This window comes from Ochlerotatus camptorhynchus, unplaced genomic scaffold (assembly GCF_037179485.1).
Source record: "Ochlerotatus camptorhynchus isolate MF236.1 unplaced genomic scaffold, CSIRO-AGI_Acam_v1.1 ptg000131l, whole genome shotgun sequence".
Taxonomy (NCBI): Eukaryota; Metazoa; Arthropoda; class Insecta; order Diptera; family Culicidae; genus Ochlerotatus; species Ochlerotatus camptorhynchus.
Window position 1 is genome coordinate 980,345 of NW_027040621.1, and position 21,701 is coordinate 1,002,045.

The following is a 21,701-nucleotide window of genomic DNA, read 5'->3' on the forward strand; positions in this document are numbered from 1 at the left end:
CAGCTACAGCAGCAGCCCCATAAAAGTGGTCTAATAAAATTCAATTAATTTAATTAGTTCTTTTAATTCATGCACGATCACCGTCCGAGTGATTTTTTTTTCTCTCTCTCTCCGCTCGTTGATTCGTACAGCTATTAGAGTGAGCTTTGGGACTTACTGAGCATTTTTTTTTTGTGCACGAGGGATTTAAAATCGCCACCTCAACATAATGACACGCGTGATGAGCATTAAGGGAACAGGTGCGTACCTGCGTGAGCATAAAAACTATGCCACCCGTTGAGATGGGATGCAAAAGATTCATGAAATCTTAATTTGTTATTACTTTGTTTTAATGAAGCTGGTTGTGATTTTTTTTGTGTGTAGTTGATGTGATCTTGATGCAGCATCTTGATTGGGAAAGGATGTCACAACGAACAACGTTCATTTGCTGGTGGCGGTGGCGGCGTCTTCTGTCGTAAACCGAGTGAAGCTAACGTATGCATAGATGCAGATTTTTGTGAAAATATCTAATGTGTAGGCATGGGACAATCTCTAATGATGTTGATTGCTGATGATTTGTGTCTCACTGTATGGATTTACTATAAAGCTCCTGGTACGAAACAAGTTGAATTGCAGCAAAAGTTGACATTTTTATTGCTTTGGCATTAAATGGTTATGCTTGGCTATTGCATTGTAGTATCTAGCACAAGCTTTCATTCCAAACGAATTTAATCGGTCTGCTAAAATGTTGAAAAGTTAAATTTCAATTGACTAGATTTTTAAGTGTCACGCAAATCTGCCCAGGTTTTAATTTTCAGCAGACAGGGTGAACATCTACTTGGGCGCACTTTCGTGCTATAGAGCAGAAATCATCAATTAAACTTTTGGTACGCTTTAGTTCAAAAGCTACAACTGAACGTTTTTAACTCTTCGAGCACCAAACCAAAATTAAATGTTCAGTATTTTTGTAAAATATTGGTGGTTGGTGGACAAATTTTTGAATTTCTGGTTTTTGTCGAGCCGGTAGACAAGCCGTTTTAACAAGCTTTTTTTTTCTTGATTTGATTTCCGTCGATCTTGTTTTCCGTACTGAGCATCAATGCTACCGACGTCAGGAAGGCAGCTCCCACACCCTACCTATTGACCCATCAACTCATGAACCGGGACCAACGGCTTTACTTCCCGAAGGAAGGCGTGATCAGAGATGTTATGCTTCAGAACATCCCGGCGGTGCCGACTGGGATTGAACCCAGGCCTGCTGGGGTGAGAGGTAATCACGCTTACCACTACACCACCAGCGCCGCTTGTTTTAACAAATTAAAACTAATTGATTTCTCCTTACATATTATTTTCCTGAAAGCTTAGGGTCATTCCAGCTCAAGTGTATATAGAGTTGTGGTCAATATCACCGATTTCAAGCAAACATTACCCAGATGCTTATTTCGACATTCTAAGAAAACGCCTTTTTGGATTTTGCTCTATAGTACTCGGAACCCTCTAGGCTACAACCCTGGATTTTCGAGATTTTCGAAAATTATATTTTTGAAAAAGGATTACTCCGCAGCCAAACAGGTTATTTGTGTCATTGCTCCACCAATTTGTAGGTTTTATTAAATGTAGAATTCAATAAATGTACACACATTTGATTCGTGTCTTTGAAACTACAGTATAGAAGCAGATTATCGGAAGGTACCGATATTAACCAATAATGGCTATTTTTCATACCGCTCGGCTTTTTTTTTTCAAGATATTGACCTGAAATTTTATCCAGTTATTATAAAAACAATCTACAAGATTTGTTCAGAAAATGAAAGTATTTGAATGTATGGTTTATGAGATATCTGCAAATGAGTGAAATTCATAACAATAGAGCACTTTTTTATTTTATTGTGCAAAACATAAATTAAAAACATCATGTTTATAATCGACGAGTTCTCTTAGGACGACTAGTGATCTTTTCCGGTGTGAGCTCCCTCAGAGTAATTAGGATACGATTTTCAATATGGGTCATTCCAGCTCAAGTGGGTACACCACCTGTGGTCGATGTCACCGATTTGAGCCAAAATTGGCCATAACGCTTATTTTGGCATTCTGAACAAATGCCTTTTTTGATTTTGCTTTAAAGTGCCTAGATCCTTCTGGGCTACAACCCTGGATTTCCGAGATTTTTAAAAATTTCAACTTTCAGAAGAGATTACTCCACAACCAAATAAGCTGTTCGTGGACTTAGAACGTCAATTTGAATGTTTTTTAATGTCTTAAAGGTGTACCCATATTTTGTTTTTTTTTATAATAACTACAATAAACAAGCTGACTACCGGCAGGTATCAAAATTGTAAAAAAATGGCCTATTTTCACCATGGGCGGGATTTTCATTTTTTTTTATATTTTGGGCTAAAATTTTCAAGGGCAAATGATTTGGACAAATATTTTTTGAGATATGACCAGACGAGTGAGTTGGAGTTTCAAGCGTTTGTTCAGAATTCCAAAATAAGCGTTTTGGCCAATTTTGGCTCAAATCGCTGACATCGACCACAACTTTTTAAAATTCTGTACCCACTTGAGCTGGAATGACCCATATATGAAAGAAATTTCAAAAATCTTAAAAATAGCAACATTGGCAACATAATCATACCTCTTGACCCATAAATCCTAATCATTTCATTTTTGGAAAACATCCAGTAGATGGTTTTTCTAATAACTGGAGAAAATTTCAGTTCCCGAGAAGAATGAAAAATAGCAATTTTGTATAATTCGGATACCTTCAGATAACACAAATCCAATATGTGTGGATTTATTAAATTTAACATTAAAAACCTTTCAAATTGGAGGGTTAAGAACAAACATAACGTGTTTAACTGCGGAGTAATCTCAATTCAAAGGTATGGTGAAATGATTTTTCGACTGAAAAACTGAAAAAACCTGTACTCACTCATTTGATTATATCTCATAAACCATACATCCAAATACTTTCATTTTCTGAACAAATTTTGTAGATTATTCTTATAATAACTGGAAAAAATTTCAGGTCAATATCTAGAAGAAAAAAAGCCGAGCGCTACAAAAATAGCCATTTCTGGATAATTTGGGTACCTTCCGATAATCTGCTTCTATACTGCAGTTTCAAAAACACGAATCAAATGTGTGTACATTTATTGAATTCTACATTGAAAAACCTTCAACAAATTACTTGTGTGGCTGCGGAGTAATCCTTATTTAAAGATATAGTTTTCAAAAATCTCGAAAACCCAGGGTTGTATCCCTGAGGGTTCCGAGCACTTTAGAACAAAATCCAAAAGTACGTTTTCTTAGAATGTCGAAATAAGCATCTGGGCAATGTTTGGTTGAAATCGGTGATATTGACCACAACTCTGGGCAAAGTTTGGTGGAAAATGGTGACAGTGACTACAACTCTGTATACACTTGAGCTGTATCTAGTAAAATGCTGCAATGTTGAATTTTTAATTGCACTGCTAAAAAAAAAAATACTGGCCTCTGGAAATTTTTGTAAATATAATAATCTAAATTTTCCGGTTTACTCACAAAAACAGGTAGCGTGACCAGTGCAAATCTGAGAAAATTACCTTTGCCACCGGTATAAAAACATTGGAAAGCGGGTAAATAGAATCCGATATGCATCATTTTGAAAAATGTGTCGACATCACTTGCAGTGTGCTACTCGAAGGGTTAAAAGCGCTAAGTATGAATATTTACTCTCATTGTTTTCAAAATCAATAGAAGCACTCCAAGCTTATCAATTTTTTTATTCATTTCGTGCCTTCGTCCGTATGACGAAGTAAAGCCAATGACATTCCTATGTGTTTGTACGAAATTGAAACCAATAGGCCGACACTTGCAAAACAAGCTATCATAGTACAGTACCAAACTAAAATGTCATATGACAGGCTCTGTCATACGACACTTTCGCCGAAGACTGTCAAGAATGTATGTATCTTAGTTTTTCTCATAATAACGGGGTATAACTAAAAAATGAGAATGATTTTAACTCTCTCATACCAAACCACAAACGTGCACAGAGAAAAGAGAGATTATGTGAAGCAATGCTCTCTGTCTCCCCAACATAATCGTATGTTTGTTTTGTTCCAACTTGTTCAGTTGTGTTCAAAATGCCGTCGAAGCAAGAAGCATTACGCGAGCGGATTGTACAGTTCTATCAAACAAACATAAATTACGGGAAAAAGTTCACTGTGAACCATTTTAAAAGCGAGAATGTTCCAGTTTCAACCATCTATCGTATCCTGGCTTCGTCAGGAACAGCTCGTAGGAGTGGTAGTGGGAGACCGGCTAAAATATTGGACAAGAAAGGACTTAGATTGCTTCACAGTACTTTTAACAACAAGGATTCGATTAGTCGATCTGATGCAGCAAAAAGGTTCAAGACTACACAACCTTACATCTGCAAGACTTTGAAGAAGATAGGAATAGTCTGCCACAAGAAATCAAGAGCACCAGAATACACGGAGCAACAGATATCAACCGTAAAATCCCAATGCCGCTGGATGACCGGAAATTACGCCGGAAAACACAAGCCTTCTTGGAAAGCCAAAACATCCCCTATATACCAAAAAACCCCCAATCCAACAAATTTGCCCCAGTGTCGCCCGATTGAAGATTTATTTGGATATTTGAGGGACGTCCCTTCAAATTAAATCAATTTGTTTTCCCTTCTATAAACAAGTCTTTTTGTTATAGCCCTCAAAGAAAATTCTCATTTTTTTAGTTATACCCCGTTAAGAGCTGTTGATATTGTGCTTGTGTGAATTCTGAAAAGAGCAAGCAACGATTTCCTAGTAATAACATATCTGAGCAGAAATGGTTTAATTTAAACCAAATTGAGGAATTAGAACGACATCACACATATCATATGATAGTTATTTGATAACTTTCTCTTTGTTCGAATGTTATTCCACCGGTTGTGTTGTGTGAGAGAGATGACGGTAGAGCATGAGAGTACGAATACAAACAGACTGTCGCGCACGACAACGAAGCGAGTGTAGTACAAAACGTCAACTGTTTCAACCCCTGATCACGGGTTACCTATACATCTCTTACTTCACGGAAGGGTTGTCTACCTCGGGTCACTAGGGTATCCAATAGTCGTGCTCTGGAGGCGTCATTACCCGGGCAATATCAAACTGCGTAATCAATGTCATCATAACCGGTTCTGCACCTACATATATTGCTGTCAACGAGGTTTATTCTGTAGAGATGTGCGTCTGGCGAGTAGTGGTTGGACATAAGTGTTGAAATCACGCGAATGAATCCCCAACTTACATCCAGACCTTTGAACCACGCTCTCGAAGAAACATTTTTAGTAATGGAATGTAACCTCCGCCCAAGAGAATAACTTGACCAATTGACCCACCTTTGCGAGATAGTCTGCCTTCTCATTGCCTGGGATTGAGCAATGTGGGGGAACCCATACAATGGTAATCATATATGATCTTTCGACCAGCAAACTCATCTGCTCCCTTACCTTTGAAAGGGAATAAGATGATCGATATGAGACTATGCGAGAAGATGAAGTAATGCGAAGTTGATTGCTGCTAGCTCAGCAACATAAACGGAACAAGGTTCCTGAAGTTTCCGGAAGGCGGTTGAGTATTCATAGACATCGAAGCCATCAATGCGTGATCCATCAGTGAAAAATCTTCTATTGCAATTGACTTGTTGGTACTTTTCAGCAAAAATACGGGAAAATGAGATAAGTCAAAGTTGATCTGAAACTCCTTGAATAGCCTGTTTCATGAAAAGATCATAGTCAATACGGGAATTGTAGTTAGTAAAGCGTACACGAGGGGGGAGTGATGACTGTTAAGGCCCACGCACATTAGATCCAGATCGGACGCGTTGCGGCAAAGTGACAGCTAAATCTATTGTCTAACTGTCAAATTTACGTCAACGCAACGCAAATGGATCTAATGTGGGTGCCCCTTTACAGTACAATGCATTTAGTCAATCAAAACAATAACGTAAAGAATAATAGTTTGTTTATGAATATGTCAACGTCTTCCTGTAGTTTTGCTACGGCAGTAAATTTTCGTACAATCTTCGAAAATTTTCCCTTGGTCACGTTTTAAAACATGTAATCATTGAACAATTATGTGATTTGCTGAGTATTACCAATCGGTATTTTTTGCATTATTATGTATATTGAGAAAACTGGGAATAAGCGGGAGTTTCAAAATAAATTTACACTGGCCACCCTGTATTTAGAAGTGATATAACGGTCGTGTTTTAAGTTACTGTAGAAATATGTTTGTTATGAGGATTATCACAAACAAAGCAATGACTCATTGATTGAAAAAATATAACCGCATTAGTTGGGCTGTTAAACGAGTTAAACAAGAGACTGCACAACTTTATATCTCCTGGAGAAGGTCAAACCCAAAAGCCGAAACGTAATTAAAACGGTTTACTTCCCCTTTGCAGTATTTTAAATTAGTTTATAAGTAGTTTACTTGGAGTAATTATACACATAAATCAAACCATGGAATGATAGATGAATAAGAAGTTATTCATATTAGAAACGTTTGTTCATTCCTTTAATTTATTTAGTAAGGCTCAACTGTCTTAAATAAACTCTACGTTAAAACAATTGTACCGTTCATTTTACAACACCATTCCGAAGTAGTACTGGAGTCGTGATGAGATATTCTGGTTTTTTATTGGTTCCGATTTACCGAGCGAACAGACATTTAATTTCTTGTAAAAACCCGCTAAAGACTAAAGGTAAAGCGTGGGCTGTTCTTTGTAGGATGGAACCTCCGAGGCTTCAATAAGCAACGTTCAATCATTCATCAGATCATCCAAAGGGCCAACATGTCAGAATTATGCAATGTTTTACAGACGTAACGCCTCTCCGAAAACAATTATTCCTACAACTTCCCGCTGAGTCTGAAACCGAAACAAAGAGTATCGTAATTGTTACCAAATAAACAACCGCCCTCTGACTTGGTCAATCTCATCGTTCGTAGTCTTCGTCATCGTTCAAAATGGTCCAAAAAGACTGCTTCTTTGCAAAGCCAGAGAAGTTCAAACTTTTAATCAAAACTGACTGGTTTTGACACTCTCTTACGGCCGCTACCGCCACCGCCATTATGCGTTAGTGCAACCAACAAACAAACATGAAGTGGCGAGCCACGAGCCGCGCACGCGATAGGTTAATCAACTCGAAAAGATTGGCAGTCACGACGACGCGAGTGTCCTCCGCCTACTCCGTGCCCGAAAACATCGCAGCGAGTGACCGAATTGCGACATGCACAAATCTTAACACGAAACGGAGGATCATCGAGTACGAAGGTTACGTGAAAATTACGCTGTTGCGAAGCTAAAAATTAGGTTGCAGATTTTAGCTCTACTGACCGACTGCGACCAATCAAATCAAGGATCGCCAGCTAGGGCGCGACAGGGAGAAAGTTTGCCATGAATATTTTCTGAAATTGATCGTTACAACGTCGCCAACCGAGAGTTTTAACGAGCTACCAAGGTGCTCAAAATATCATTTGCATTTCGCTCGTCGTACACCTCCCAAATCATACTGTCCACGCGACTCCGGCCGGACGCCCTACCCTACGATCAGTGTCATTCCCCTTTTCCGTGGCGGTTGGCAGCAACGATCCGTCGATCGAGAGAAAGATCAGTTCAAGCACCGAAAAAAAAAACCTGCAGCACCTACAACTGCACTCTCGAAAACCATAACTATGTTTAACCTCGTTATGTCAGTTATTTTTCCTTTCGGCCAACCTTTGAGCATAAAATTGCAGGCGTAAAGATCGCTCTCTTTTCTCAACGTACCTTCTGGCATACGAAAAAAAAAACGGCTGCTGCTTCTGCGCGGCAGCTCGGCTCAGTTGATGCTGAATGAGCATTAATTTGCTCATTCATTTAATTAGAGCATATTTATCTTTCTCTGTGTGTCTCTCCTTCCAAAGATCTGTCCGTCTGTCTGTTTGGCTGAGCCGGTCGTCGTTTTGCATATACCTACCTACCTGCATGATCATCGTCGGAGGGTGATCATGTGTAGTGTAGTTTACCTATCCGTTGAAGGTTAACTCGCGATCACTCGGTGTGTGAAGAGTACTGAGCACACTTTCCGATCGCAAGGTCTGACAGTCTAATTTACAAATTAGAGACATGACTTCCGATTTGGGTGATCTGGTGTATGCACAAAGAGATCACACGGTTTGGGTGGTATGATCACTTACAAGGCCGACAAGGGTGAGTCTACGACAAGGTCGACGATACCATGAAGGAGATGCGATCTGTGAACATTTCCGTGCAGGACTGCAACGATTTCCATTGCAACAATAACTCAACACCTTTTCCTAGCAGAACTTTCTCCAGCCACCGGTGAAGTTCACGACTCCCTCAGCATGAAGTGGGTTTCTGTTTCGCTGACCCATTGCCTCACGAATCGTCTAATAGTCCGCCAACTGACTTCTTCCCTAATCTCGACAGGGGCATCTTCCATCACGACTACAACTTCGACTAATGTTTCGTAAAAAAAAAATGGAAACTTTCCTTGAGCCGGGGGGCTCCTCAACCGTACGGATCCATGAATCACGCGCGCACCCATCCCGATAATGACTGTTTTCACACCATCGCGAGCAGCAAACTGCGCACCCGATGATGGGTAGAGTCTAGCAATTTCGCAACATATGTTGGAGGTGGTTGGAAAAAAAAAAAAAACATCAGTAATTATTCCTCACGGTCTCCATTTTTTTCTCTATCGCGAGTTTTGATTTGTGAGACCTCAACACATCGACGAACCTTAATATTCTTTCGCTTCGCACCTCCATGCGGATAAGCTCGTTCGCGCGAGTTATGATTTATGATCTTTCGCGGGTTTCTATTGTATCGCAGTTTTTGGCTAGTTCAAAGCCATTGACCATTATCACAAATGGTCCGCATCGCTATTTTTCACGCCTCGGCCTCGCCGTTGGTGTGACCTTGATGAAAAACGCTCGTGCCTCTTCTCTTCGGCTCCGGCTTCGGTGGGCCCAAATCTGGGCCAATGTAACTGTTCGATGCGGTTCAATTTCCGGACCGCGGATGGCGCACTGGCTTGATTTTTGTTCGGTTTGGGTTGTTATATGATGGTGTGAACGGTTTATGACTTGCGGAAAAGCCCGCAGCTAGGAGCTGGAGATTGGACGTCATAAACTTAGATCATCCAAGTTGGAATGGGGTTGGCATCAAATCAGGTGAAGGTCCCTCCGGTTGTTGGTGGAACCAATTTTTAATCAAGTTTTGATCGCAAAACTAACTGGAGTTGTGTGGACTAGGAGGAAATGAGCAAATTTCTAATATAATCTGTTGATGAATAAAGGGATTACCATAACGAAACCTAACTTGATTAATATGTCTTGAGAGAGGATCATCAATCATCGTTTCGTTATCCCAATAGAATTAATGTTGAAGAAGTTTAACGACATTTGAAAGGTTCATGGCCGTTCGAACTTTGAGGTGAACGTGGTGAACTAAAGTGAAATGGTTCATGTCTGTCCAAAAATCTAGAATGTTTAATTGGATAATTATTTCATATTCACAATATTAGCTCTATGCTTGAAGGCGTCCAGAACTGTACACGGTTGATGCGATATATTAGCAATAAAAGGTACTAATGTGAGCTGCAATGACTGGCATTTATGAATACTATATTGGGCTCAAACTTTCACCACACTTTGGAAAACTCTTCTACTTGATGTGTTTCCAAGTGCAAATGATTTGGACAAACAGTTTTTGAGATATGACCAGATGATTGAGTGGTAGTTTTGAGCTTTTTTGGTGTAAAATCAATGCTATTTAATATTATTCAAGTTGCAGCTGTCATCCACAACTGAAATTTTATATATGTAGGTACCTGCTAATCTATATGATTTCATCGTACTTCTAAAGCACAACGTTTTGGCTGTATCCCATAGGAACGTATTTTTCATTTTTAGGACCACAATTAAACTATGGGCAGAAGTAAATAAATGAGCAAGTTATGATTTCATATAAAGAGAACCCGAGCAAAGGATTATAACAAATTGATAACAAGTTCTGATACCCGGTTATCAAGATTTGATAACTGAATATGTTATCATTGTGGTTGAATAAGCAGCTAACAATACACACATTGTAACAAAAAATTACTCCGTGGATATCAAAAAAATAACTGATTTAGTTATCATTGAAAACATCTTGAAAACAAATCCTGTGATCCATGAAATAGGGTAAATGTTGGCTTCGGCACCCATTGACTGTTTTCGGCAACCTAAATTTAAACGTTAATTTCACTATGTTTTCCCATCAACGCACTTCCCTGAATGTATCCAAACGATTGTTTAGCCTTTCAGCTTCAATCTGATTATATTTGAACGATCGAGCAATCCAGTAATGCTACATTTTTCTTCAAATAAAGCATACGCACTACAAAATGGGGTTGATTTCGAGTTGCCGATAATAGAACAGCTGGTTAACACGCAGTTCTAATGGGAAGGTTGCCGAAGAAAAAGAGGCTGCCGACAATAGTCACACTCACCTGAGAAGTTTGGAGCGTTGTAAAAACGCTTTCAAAACGTTTTGAAAAATTCTGTCGATTGGAATGGATAGAGAAGCAAGCAGCAGATGAATGTAAACAAACAGACACATCATATATGTGCGTGACGCTGAGAAAATGCTAGTAGAAGTGCAGACGCTGCTTAGATTGACGAGAATACGTAAATTCCCCTATCAGGGTGGCCAGCAAACCGGGAAAACCGGGAATACCGGGAAATATCCGGGAATTTGAAAAGCAACCGGGAAAACCGGGAAAAACCCGGGAATTCAGCGTGAGAACCGGGAAAAATAAATTAACTATACCATAGGAACAAATTTATACACCGGAATTTCAGAATAAACAAAAAATTAATTTCTTGTTGTTTTAAGAACCTAATCACTCAGCAATATTGCAAATTGACTTTTGTCGTCTCAATTTCAGATGTAAAGTGCATGGTCCTTAAAACAAAATATTGAAGATGCTAGACTTTGGAAACAAATATTTGTAAAAACCGAAACTGAATTATTCTTTTCCGGGGTTTTAATTTGTCGTTGTTCAAAATTCTCATGATTTAATTTACGGAATTAACTTAGAATTGTGCTCTGAATTATCTTGAAATTGTTCTGAAATAAACAAGAAAACACTCCGCGTAATAACTACCGTTGAATTCTTTTTGGAATTTCCTTGCAACCCCTTCTAAGAATTTAATTGATATCCTTCTTAGAATTCCCTTGAGCCTATCCGGAGACTTTGATTCCTTTGAAAATCTTTTCAAAAATTTCTTTTAACTCTATTGAAAACAGCAGAAATCTTTCGAAATTTTATTTAGAAACTCCTTGGAGTATTTTAAAGAATTTATAATTATCAACAATTTTTTTGCAATCAATTTTGTTCGAGTTCTGTAATGAATCTTTTGCACTAGGGTTGAAATTATTGTCAGAACACTCTAAGCACTCTGTTTCTTGTTGAATTCTGATCATAATTCTCTTGAAATTCTTTTTGAAATTCATCTGTCATTTAACTCGCGATCCCCATACAAAAAATCGCCTCAGAATCACGTAGGAATTTTCCGCAAAGTTTTGTTTTTCACAACTCCTTTTTAAATCTTCTAAAATTACCTAACAAATTAATTTAGAACTTGCATTCTTCTCACAGAAATTCTTCCAAATTCATCTAACAATTTCTAAGGATTTCATGTCAGAATAATTCTGGAAATCTGCTCAGTACTTTTCCTTCGAAAACTGTGTGGGAATCATTCTCAATATTTGTTATTCTTTTCAATTTTACTTAAAATTCCAGGGTTTGTCCGCTAGATTCTATAGATTGTTATGTAATTTTTTATAACCCTTAAAATGCTTCCAAGTCTCAGAGCGTGACAAATATGACTCCACGACTCATAAATGTGATATTTTTTCAACTCTGTGATCTTGAAATTTTTTCAAAATCTCACATTTTAATTTTTTTGTACTCCAAATCTTGCATCACGAAGATTGTTATTAATCAAAAAATTTAAAAAAAAAGTTCTAGTTTCAGACTACGCAAATTTTAAAGCCCCAGAATTTTGGGAATCTTCTTAAATCCCTTTTTTAAACTAAATTAGTTATGCGATAACAACTGAAAACAAAATGATATCTGGAATAACTAGACTTGTTTTCAAGATGATATCAGGTTGTTATTTTACTTTGCTCGGGCTTTCTGACACTTGATGTGTACATTCATCTAGTTGATAGCTGCTACCATATTTTGTAGTTAAAATAAGGTTCCTGTTGATTGATTCAGAATATCCTTTCTCGTATAGTCCTTTCGTCAATTTAATCCTTAGAATGTTCTCAATACCCGAGCAAAGTAAAATATTAAATTGATAACAAGTTCTATTACCCGGTTATCACTTTTTGATAGCTGATATGTTATCATTATGGTTGAATTAACAACCAACATAACAAAAATGATAACAAAAAATTACTCGTTGGATATCACAAAAAATACTAATTTTGTTATCATTGATAATATCTTGATAACAAATTCTGTAAGCCATGCAAATTTATTCCATAAATTTCAAATCATGTCATCATTTTGATATCAAAGCCTTACGCTGATAACTGAAATGTGATTAGGGATTAAAAGCACTATTTTTTATTGTTTCAAAGCGAATAATATTTAAAGTTTTGAACTAACCTTGCATCGATAATAAATATATAGTGAATTTTTCATGATAACAACTAATAACAAAATTGATCAAGGCTGATAACTAAATAGCTTATGCGATAACAATTGAAAACAAAATGATATCTGGGATAACAAGACCTGTTATCTAGATGATATCGGGTTGTTATTCTACTTTGCTCGGGTATACTACCGTCCCGAGCAAAGTTTTATACCAAATTGATAACAAGTTCTGATACCGGTTATCGAGATTTGATAACTGAAAATGTTATCATTGTGGTTGAAGAAACAGCCAACATAACAAAAATTATTACAAAATAATACTCCTTCGATATCACAAAAATAACTGATTTAGCTATCATTGAAAACATCTTGATAACATATCCTGTGATCCATGCATTTTGTTCAACAAAATTCAAGTTATTTTATCTATTTGGTATGAAAGCCTTATAACGCTGATAACTGAAATCAAGGTTGCAAAGACTCACTTCAGCTAAAATAATGTTTTTCTGAATAATAAAACCAAAAGATGGTATGATGGCATGTTTTACTTGTAACTTACAAGAAGAGATTACAAAGTATACGTTGGAAACATAAAACCTGTAAATTTTGCTTTCTATGAGTCACAATCAGCGATTTGCTGATCGCTGAGTGAGTGAGTGAGTTTGTGAAAAATCGCTGATTGTGACTCTCATGAAGTGAAATAAACAGGTTTAATATGTCAAACACATTCTTTGCAACCTCTTCTTGTATCCTACCAATTCAAAATTTGATCATGGCATCTAATTATTTCATAATTTAGAAAAACATTGTTTTAGCTGAAATGAGTCTTTGCAACCTTGACTGAAATGTGACAGGCAGTATTTTTTTTTCTTACCATGCGCATAATATTTAAAGTTTTGAACTAACCTTACATTAATTCATTTTTTTTTAAGATAACAACTGATAACAAAATTATTCAAGGGTGATAACTAAATTAGTGATACGATAACAACTGAAAACAAAATGATATCTGGAAGAATAAAACTTGTTTTCAAGATGAAATCAGGTTGTTATTTTACTTTACTCGGGAATCCTAACCAGAACATGTGAAAAATAACATACAATTATTATTGTTCCATCGGCGTGAAGGATTTCAAGAAAAATTAAAAAAAAATATTAAATAGCATTGATTTTCCACCAGAAAAGCTCAAAACTAAAACTCACTCATCTGGTCATATCTAAAAAACTATTTGTCCAAATCATTTGCCCTTGGAAATACATCAAGTAGACGAAAATTTAAGCCCAAAATATTAAGAAATTAAGAATCCCGCCCATGGTGAAAATAGGCCATTTTTTGACAATTTGGATACCGGTAATCAGCCTGTTTGCTGTAGTTACTATAAAAAAAATTAAAATGTGAGTACACCTATTAGAATCTACATTCAAAAACCTTCAAATTGACGTTCGAAGATCACAAAAAGCTTATTTGGTTGTGGAGTAATCTCTTCTTTTTTTTCCTTGGTTTGTTTTCCGTGCTGAACGCCAATGCTACCGACGCCAGGGAGGCAGCTCCCACACCTGGACCCTACCTATCGACCCATCAACTTATGAACCGGGGACCAACGGCTTTACTTCCCTTCCGAAGGAAGGCGTGATCAGAGATGTTATGCCTCAGAACATCCCGGCGGCGCCGACTGGGATTGAACCCAGGCCTGCTGGGGTGAGAGGCAATCACGCTTACCACTACACCACCGGCGCCGCTAGAGTAATCTCTTCTAAAATCTCGAAACTCCAGGGTTGTAGCCGAGAGGGATCTAGGCACTTCAGTGCAAAATCAAAAAAGTCATTTGTTCAGAATGCAAAAATAAGCGTTTTGGCCAAGTTTAAATTTCACAAACCCCATCGAAAGTTCCGTCTTTATTGAGAGTCCGCTAGAAAAAAAAAAGAAAAACAGGAATTGTGTAATTTGAAGGCAACTGTTGCAGTTATTTGCACGACAACTTTTATGACCCGGAGGGCTCGCGAGCTTCACGTCGCGATCAATTACCTTCTTCCACACTCTGCTCAGCCGCTGCGCCAGGGCGCTGCAGAGTCAAACCAACCCGGGCGACAGCTGATCGCATTCCATCGTCGAAAACGAAACTTCCTCACCTGGGGGTAATCATACATGTTCGTTAGTAAGTACTAGTAGAAGTACACAAGTGATACACATAAATACCACGTTTTCCACTCTTCCAAATCGTGACATTTGACAGTGATCTCCAATTGTGGGTGCCTCTTTCGGAAGAAAGTGATATCGACATCTGCATCGAAGCGAAAACAGCCACCATCCATTTTAGTGGATGTTCGTGATCTATTGTTGTCCGTGCTGATTTGAATTATTTACTTTTATTCGCGGAAAGTGATCTCGTATGATCATGCACGATGACTGCTGCAGCCCTAACGATCGATTGTTCGTGTTGTGCTGCTGTCAGCAAGAAGTGACTTGGTCGAACATTCATTGGTGGGAAAAATCTTCGTTCCAACCACACACGGACAGGAATGACTTCATTTTCCTGCGGCTACCGCAGGAATTTGCATCCGCTTAGTTGGAGTTGGAAACTGGATTCACTGGATATACTGAACAGAGTGGGATTCTGGAGATCAGAGGTTGATTGTCCACTTTTGGAGCAGCTGTTCGATTGAATGGCGGCGCCATATGGGGCTTCGTTGTTGAAATAATGCCATCATTTTCACGAATCGATCCGCCCACTTAGAGTTCAATCGCGTCGCATCGCATCTTGACTCATGCATGTCTCGAGGGGTTCATTTTGATTGACTGATCCGGCCAAAATCCTCTTTCGTTCCTCTCGAAGACTTACTCCACTTTTGGTTCAACGAGAAGAAGCGTTACGTAACTTCAAGAGAGTCTTCTTTCGAACGCCGTGCGCCGGCGCGAAGGTGACCAAAATTGGGTACCGCCCCTCATCAGCTTGGCCATCGCGCTTTCATCATCTTTGGAGTACGGTCGGTACGTGTCCACAATGAGACACCAAGCAGAGGGTATAGAAGTGTCGAGATCGAAATAAAGGGATTGGCTGCAGATAGCCTACCATCGATTGGGGGGAGGCTGAAGCGCCGCTAATTAGTGCAGTACTGCTGCTGACCCCAACTGGAGCGTACTTGAAGCGCTGAGAAGGTACTCGAGTTGAGCCTACTTGAAATGGGGCCACGTTTGAACCGTCTCGTACGCACCCGTGCTGAGATCGGAGGTTTTATGGGATCCCATTAGGTCGGTTCGGAACTAGGTCAGACCACACGGCGACACTTTTCCGACTTTACGACCACTAAAAGCTCACACTGATGATGGTTGCGCTCCTCTCCGGAATCTCCGTGAGTTCCGTGATGTGAAACAGATGACGAAAAAGCACTAAACATATACCCCTTTAGATAGAGAGAGAGAGAGTTGGGGGAGCACCTCGCGGGAGAGCTTATATATCTTAATGGTTATGCTTATGGGCTTTCGTGTGCCCACGACTTCGGGCAAACCCCATTCCCCCACCCGCTCTTATCCCCTGCAAGGGACTACAACAAGAACAGACCATCTCCATATCTCCGACGGTAGTGGAGTTACATTGCACCGCTGCTGCTCTCTCGGTGTGTAACAAGCAGAGTGACGGAACGAAAGGAAAGCATCCGCGGAACGATTATGATCATCACACGATCACAGTCCACCGTAATGGGACTCCGAAAAGCCTAAACAGTCTGGAAAATCACAGCCACGGCCGCCGCCACCGTGATTGAACTTGCTTCTTCAGCTTCTCGGTGGTAATTATTTTTTATGGATAGGTCAGTTACAATTCTGTGGGAAAACTGGCGAAAAAATTCATCTCTGCTGAACTGAAAGAGAGCCTGCGATAATTGTTGCCGCGGGTTTTCTCTTTTTCCGAAATGAAGGCCCTTTTTGCGGTTCATCATCCTGGCCGCTTCTAATGGCAAGCAAATTTGTGACAATTATCGATGCGGCAATTTCTCTAGACTGTGGTGTCTGACTGCGGCGGAGATTGCGTTGCGCAAAATGGTCCAGCAGTGGTTGGTTGCAGCTTGGGAAATCGGCCCCCGGGCGATGACAGAGGCTTCTTCGGTTGACGCAATTTCCAGCTGGAATGGAGTTCGACTTGTGTTGTAGTCAGCGGGTCATCGGAACAATTATCGAACTCGGGTGGGTGGGTGAATGGGAATTGGATCAGCCGATGGGTAATTGTTCTTGTTGCTTGCGAAATTAGGGCAAGCGGATGAAGTCAAGATCGTCAACGAGATTTGGGTTTCAATCGTGCATCAAATTAAAGTCATGATCAAAAGTTTTCTTCTTCTTCTTCCATTTGATATTGGTTTTCTTCATTATTTTTGCGACTCAAAAACATACTAAAAAAATCGTATAGTTTTAGATTAAAGCGCAGTGCGAGTGACGATTTCATTTTGAGTACCTAGAGCTGACTCTTTGTATGCCCCTTCAATGTTTTACAATTTTTGAAAGGGGGTTGGGGGTTAATTATTAATTCGTTAATTTTTAGCCACGTTGTAGTACATTTATATAAAGGCACTGACATCAGTGGGTTTTGCCGTAATAAAATGGACGATACTAGTTAGATTAAATAATGTACATTAGAGATATTTGAAACATTATATGGAAAACGACTAAAAAGTGCACTTCTCAATTGCGAGACGTTTTCATTGTTTTTCATTCAATACTTATAATACCTACCTATACCCTAAGATTGGGTCTATCGCTAAAAATCTGCTATTTATCAATTTTATCTAGATGAACGCGACATTACATCCATTTCCCCTACTTCCGTTATGGCTGTGAGTCTTGTTATGTGGTCGGTTGTGGCATTTGGGAATACCATTTACCATGACAGGGTGCGTTATGATGGAGTTGGGTGGCCGTGATGGAAATACTGACCCTAAACAAAATATACTTTAAATAGGAAACTAATCTCGGAATGAAGCATTTTATCACAGAAAAATTTATTATTATTATAATTAATTTATGACACTTTACGACCGAAAAGTGTTACTCAAGACGGACAAAGACAAGATAAATTTTGCGGATCAATGTAGAAAAACCCGAATTTATCCACCTATGGTGTGATCAGACCCTTCTTACTTATTCAAGTTTATTTATTTTATTGTCATTATCAGTGACCAAGCCCCCCATCCCGTGTCATCCAGTGACGCTACGCCACTGCCTGGGGGTAACCGGAATATATCCGGGTGTAGTCTATTTGTTGAGGCTACACGGAAACAAATCCGATTCCATTTTCATGAATAAAAAATCATGAAATGAAAAAACTTGCCATCCCATGAAATTGTAACAATGATTCATGATTTCAGGATGGAAATTCATGATTTCATAATGCAGAGGAATCAAAACCGCTGAAAACGTTACACATACTTGGCAAACCGTGTTCATAAACCACACTACATAGATATCTCTTATACGCCTTTTGCCTTCCATCTTATACAAGTACTGATAGTCTAGAGGTCAAAGTAAGGGTTTAGTGATCTCAAGGTTCTTGGTTCGAATCCAGTCTGATGCTTTGTTTTATTCTTTTTACATTTTTTGGTTAACAGTTTTTGGCTTTAGAATTAAGCTCATGATTTCAACTCGGATGATTCTATGGCTGTGAACCAGAGCTCAAAAGTTACACATGTCTTCATTTTTCTCATAATTTCTCGGTCGCAAGTTTATCATTTCAAATTAAATTTAAGTCCAATTTGAAATGTAATTGAAATTCAAATTCGTTTCATGCACTATTTTGGTCTTCCTCAAAAAATAATCCACGATTTGTTTTTCCATTTAGTTTGAAAGTTGGTATGGAAAATCAATAATATTTCCATCTACTGAATTCCCTAATCGCAATTGTTAATGTAAAAATCACCCTGACAGCAGTTTGAATTTCTCAATCAGCACGATTTGGTACCAGACCACCCCAAGACGGACGAACCGTGGGCAATGCCATATCCTGTACCGTTCACAAATTAGCTACTACATCTCATTGTTGGGCCACCCCGCACGATTTGACCGACCGAACCGCCGCCGACGAGGAATTGGTCAATGGCAAGCGTATGAAGTGTCTGCAATCTGCTTCAGCTCCCGAGCGATATGATACTTTATGCCACCACTTTCAAGTCCGGGCAGAAGTGGGTCCCAACAAATACGACGGAGAGCCACCCACCGACAACCGTCTTCATCGTCGTCTTCGTTACAATTGGATAGCAGCTGTTGCCGAGCAACGAACGACCAGTAGCACTTCTGCTGGACGGACAAACCACTCATCGATGCCACTTTTCAAACCGCTCAAATGCCTGATTCCAACCAGTGCCTAAAAGGCCATTATTTATTTATTAGCATGCATTCATTTTTTTTTGCTCCTTACCCTCCTTGCCCACCGATCGTCTTGGGTTCGATTCAATTCATCGGGTCTCTATCACTATTTCGAATATTGGCATTTCAAAGGACAGCGGATCACCCCGGAACGATCTGGCCTGCCTGGGCTCGCATATTTACTTCAAATAATGAGACAAATCAATTTTCATTAAAACGGATTTTTCCTCCTCCCAACTAGTGGTGAGTGACCACGAACTGGCAGTGGCGGGTACTGCGAGAGAGTGCGAGGGTGGAAAACCCCGGCAAGATTGAATGGCACTGATTACCTACCGAGAAGTTGCGAGAGTCGTTCTGCTGTACGTTCAAACGGAGAACGGAAGGAGCAGTGCGGGGAAGGGGGTGGACCCCACCGATGGAAAACTCGAAACGGGGTCAGCGTGTCAAATCGATTGATCTTTTGCTGGCTGCTGGCGACTGACTTGCGGTACATACTGCACTGCCGTTGATCCGCAGCACACGGAGAGGCTCGCAGTTCAAGTAGGTAGCTGGTGGTAGCTGATGTTTGGAGAACTGGGCGGAACGTGATTGCGATTATGGAACGGGGGTCGGTCGTAGTCGAACGATACGTCATCGTCGTAGACGTCGAGGTATCGAGTGTCAAATGGGGGTCTTTTCAGTGGCCCCAAGATCAACACCATGGCGTGGCTACCGGGGTTTGTTTGGCTGGCGCCATCGCGTTGCATTTTGGATCAGAGTAATAGCGATGGGGTTTGGATGATTTTGGGGTTACGCAGATGTGGTTATTTACAAAATGAATGAGATTTGTACAATTGATCAATTGCATGTTTCAGTAGATTAAAATTATAAATACTAAAGATGATTTATCTAATAGGGTCATCCGAACATATGTTTAAATTCTTTGAATTCTCCCAAATAAGCATATCTATAGTCATATAGGTCTGATCTCACCCATTGCATTGTTTCGAAAATCTTATCTACTATCGATCATCCTGAACCAAACTCTTTCATAAACGGACATTCTTCCTTCCATTGATTTCCTCCAAAAAAAAAAAGCACCCCCCTATTCATTCATATCTTTATCAACCACGGAAGATCTGCATTTAGCACTTCAGATCACAATTGTCACGAAATTCCATCGATTGGTGTAAATTGAAGAGATAAATTTACAGGCAGACAAACCGCTCGCTAACCCGTCCGGAAAGCAGGGTCAATATTTGCCTACGAGCGCACACTAAATTTGGTAAACATTCGCGAGCGTACAATCAACTCGCGACGATCTCTGAGTCAGTCACAGTCAGTGGTGCAAAATTGATCACCCGTACCGAATGAATGGAATGGTAAATATGGACGATTCGACGACGCGGCGGAAACACAAATATATGAGGTGTAATTGAACAATATAATAACAATCGACCGAGGGGTTGCTGCTTATCGCCCGGCTGGGATCATGGTCCTCCTGAAGTGCAAACAATAAATATTGGTATTAATAATAATGGCGGGGTTCAATTGGGCGAACCTTACCGGTGGTCATATATGGCGATGCTCACTCGGTGAAAGGATTTCGGAGGGCAATTGTTCTGCTCGCGATGCAAGATTTACGATGATCCTGAACGCACAACCTTGGCTCTAAAATTGGTCTCCTTTCTATTTTCCAGGTTGCGCCAGGACAGTGAACTGCTGCTGTCCCGATCGTCCCATAACTGGTCCCAGCAAGACCTGCAACAGCTATCGTCCTCCAGCAATAGCATCGGGGACAACAACAGTTCGGAGAGTACTTCCTCGACGGAGACCCTCAAGTGGCTCGGATCGATGAGCGATGTATCGGAGGCAAGCCACGCCACCAGTATGTCCGCGCTTTCCAGTGCCGGTAAGTGTCCCGATACCTATCTAACTTTTACTTTCCGTCTTGCGGTGGTGATCATCGTGAGAACACTCTGAGCGAGGTGTGCTAATTGACTGCGTGCGCGAAGTGACGACGACGTTCCAGCCCACGCACGACCAGGGTCAAATTAGTCCAATCAGTTTCGCAATTGGGTGGACAGTTCATTACGTTCCTGCTCGGTCCGTGTCTCTCTCTCTCTCTCACCTGATGGGGGAGACCACACACATTCGGTCCGGGTTGAGCCGAGCTGGGCGAGCGACCGAAGTGGAACGACGACGACGACGATGATGTTTACCACCGTGGTAATCTCAATTGATTCAAGTTCGCAGACAGCGGCTTAGCAAGGGACTGAACATAGTTTATGCATTTCTTGAACAAGCAAAGAACTGTGATATTTTTTTAATTATGTATTTTCGGGGAATCTACCACATTCGCTAAAATAGGGTAAAATTACCTATTATGGACTGCCCAATAGCTTATTGAGCAAATGATGCTGAATTTCTGGTTTAAGAGTTATAGTATTCTAGTTGAGGGCTGTTTGACGTCTTGAAGGCTTTTTGGCATGTTGAGGGGATAATAATTTACTACGTAGAAAGTTTTAGAGAGTTTACATCGCACCCTCATATATTTCTGCGTTAACAGATGTCTTCTTTTGAACTTTTTCTTCTTCTTTGATTTGCTTTCCGTTGATCTTGTTCTCCGTACTGAGTACCAATGCTACCGACGCCAGGGTGGCAGCTCCCACACCTGGACCC

General features: G+C 39.9%; 1 protein-coding gene across 3 annotated transcripts in view; it reads left to right on the forward strand.

Moving 5' to 3' along the window:
• Positions 1–21,701, forward strand: part of Shrm (Shroom) — a 574,742-nt gene that overhangs the window by 232,839 nt on the left and 320,202 nt on the right. For all 3 annotated transcript variants that reach the window (XM_065220703.1, XM_065220702.1, XM_065220704.1), the window contains exon 3: positions 20,720–20,931. In XM_065220703.1, coding sequence (XP_065076775.1) covers positions 20,720–20,931 — 212 coding nt within the window. The remainder of the gene's footprint in view (positions 1–20,719; positions 20,932–21,701) is intronic.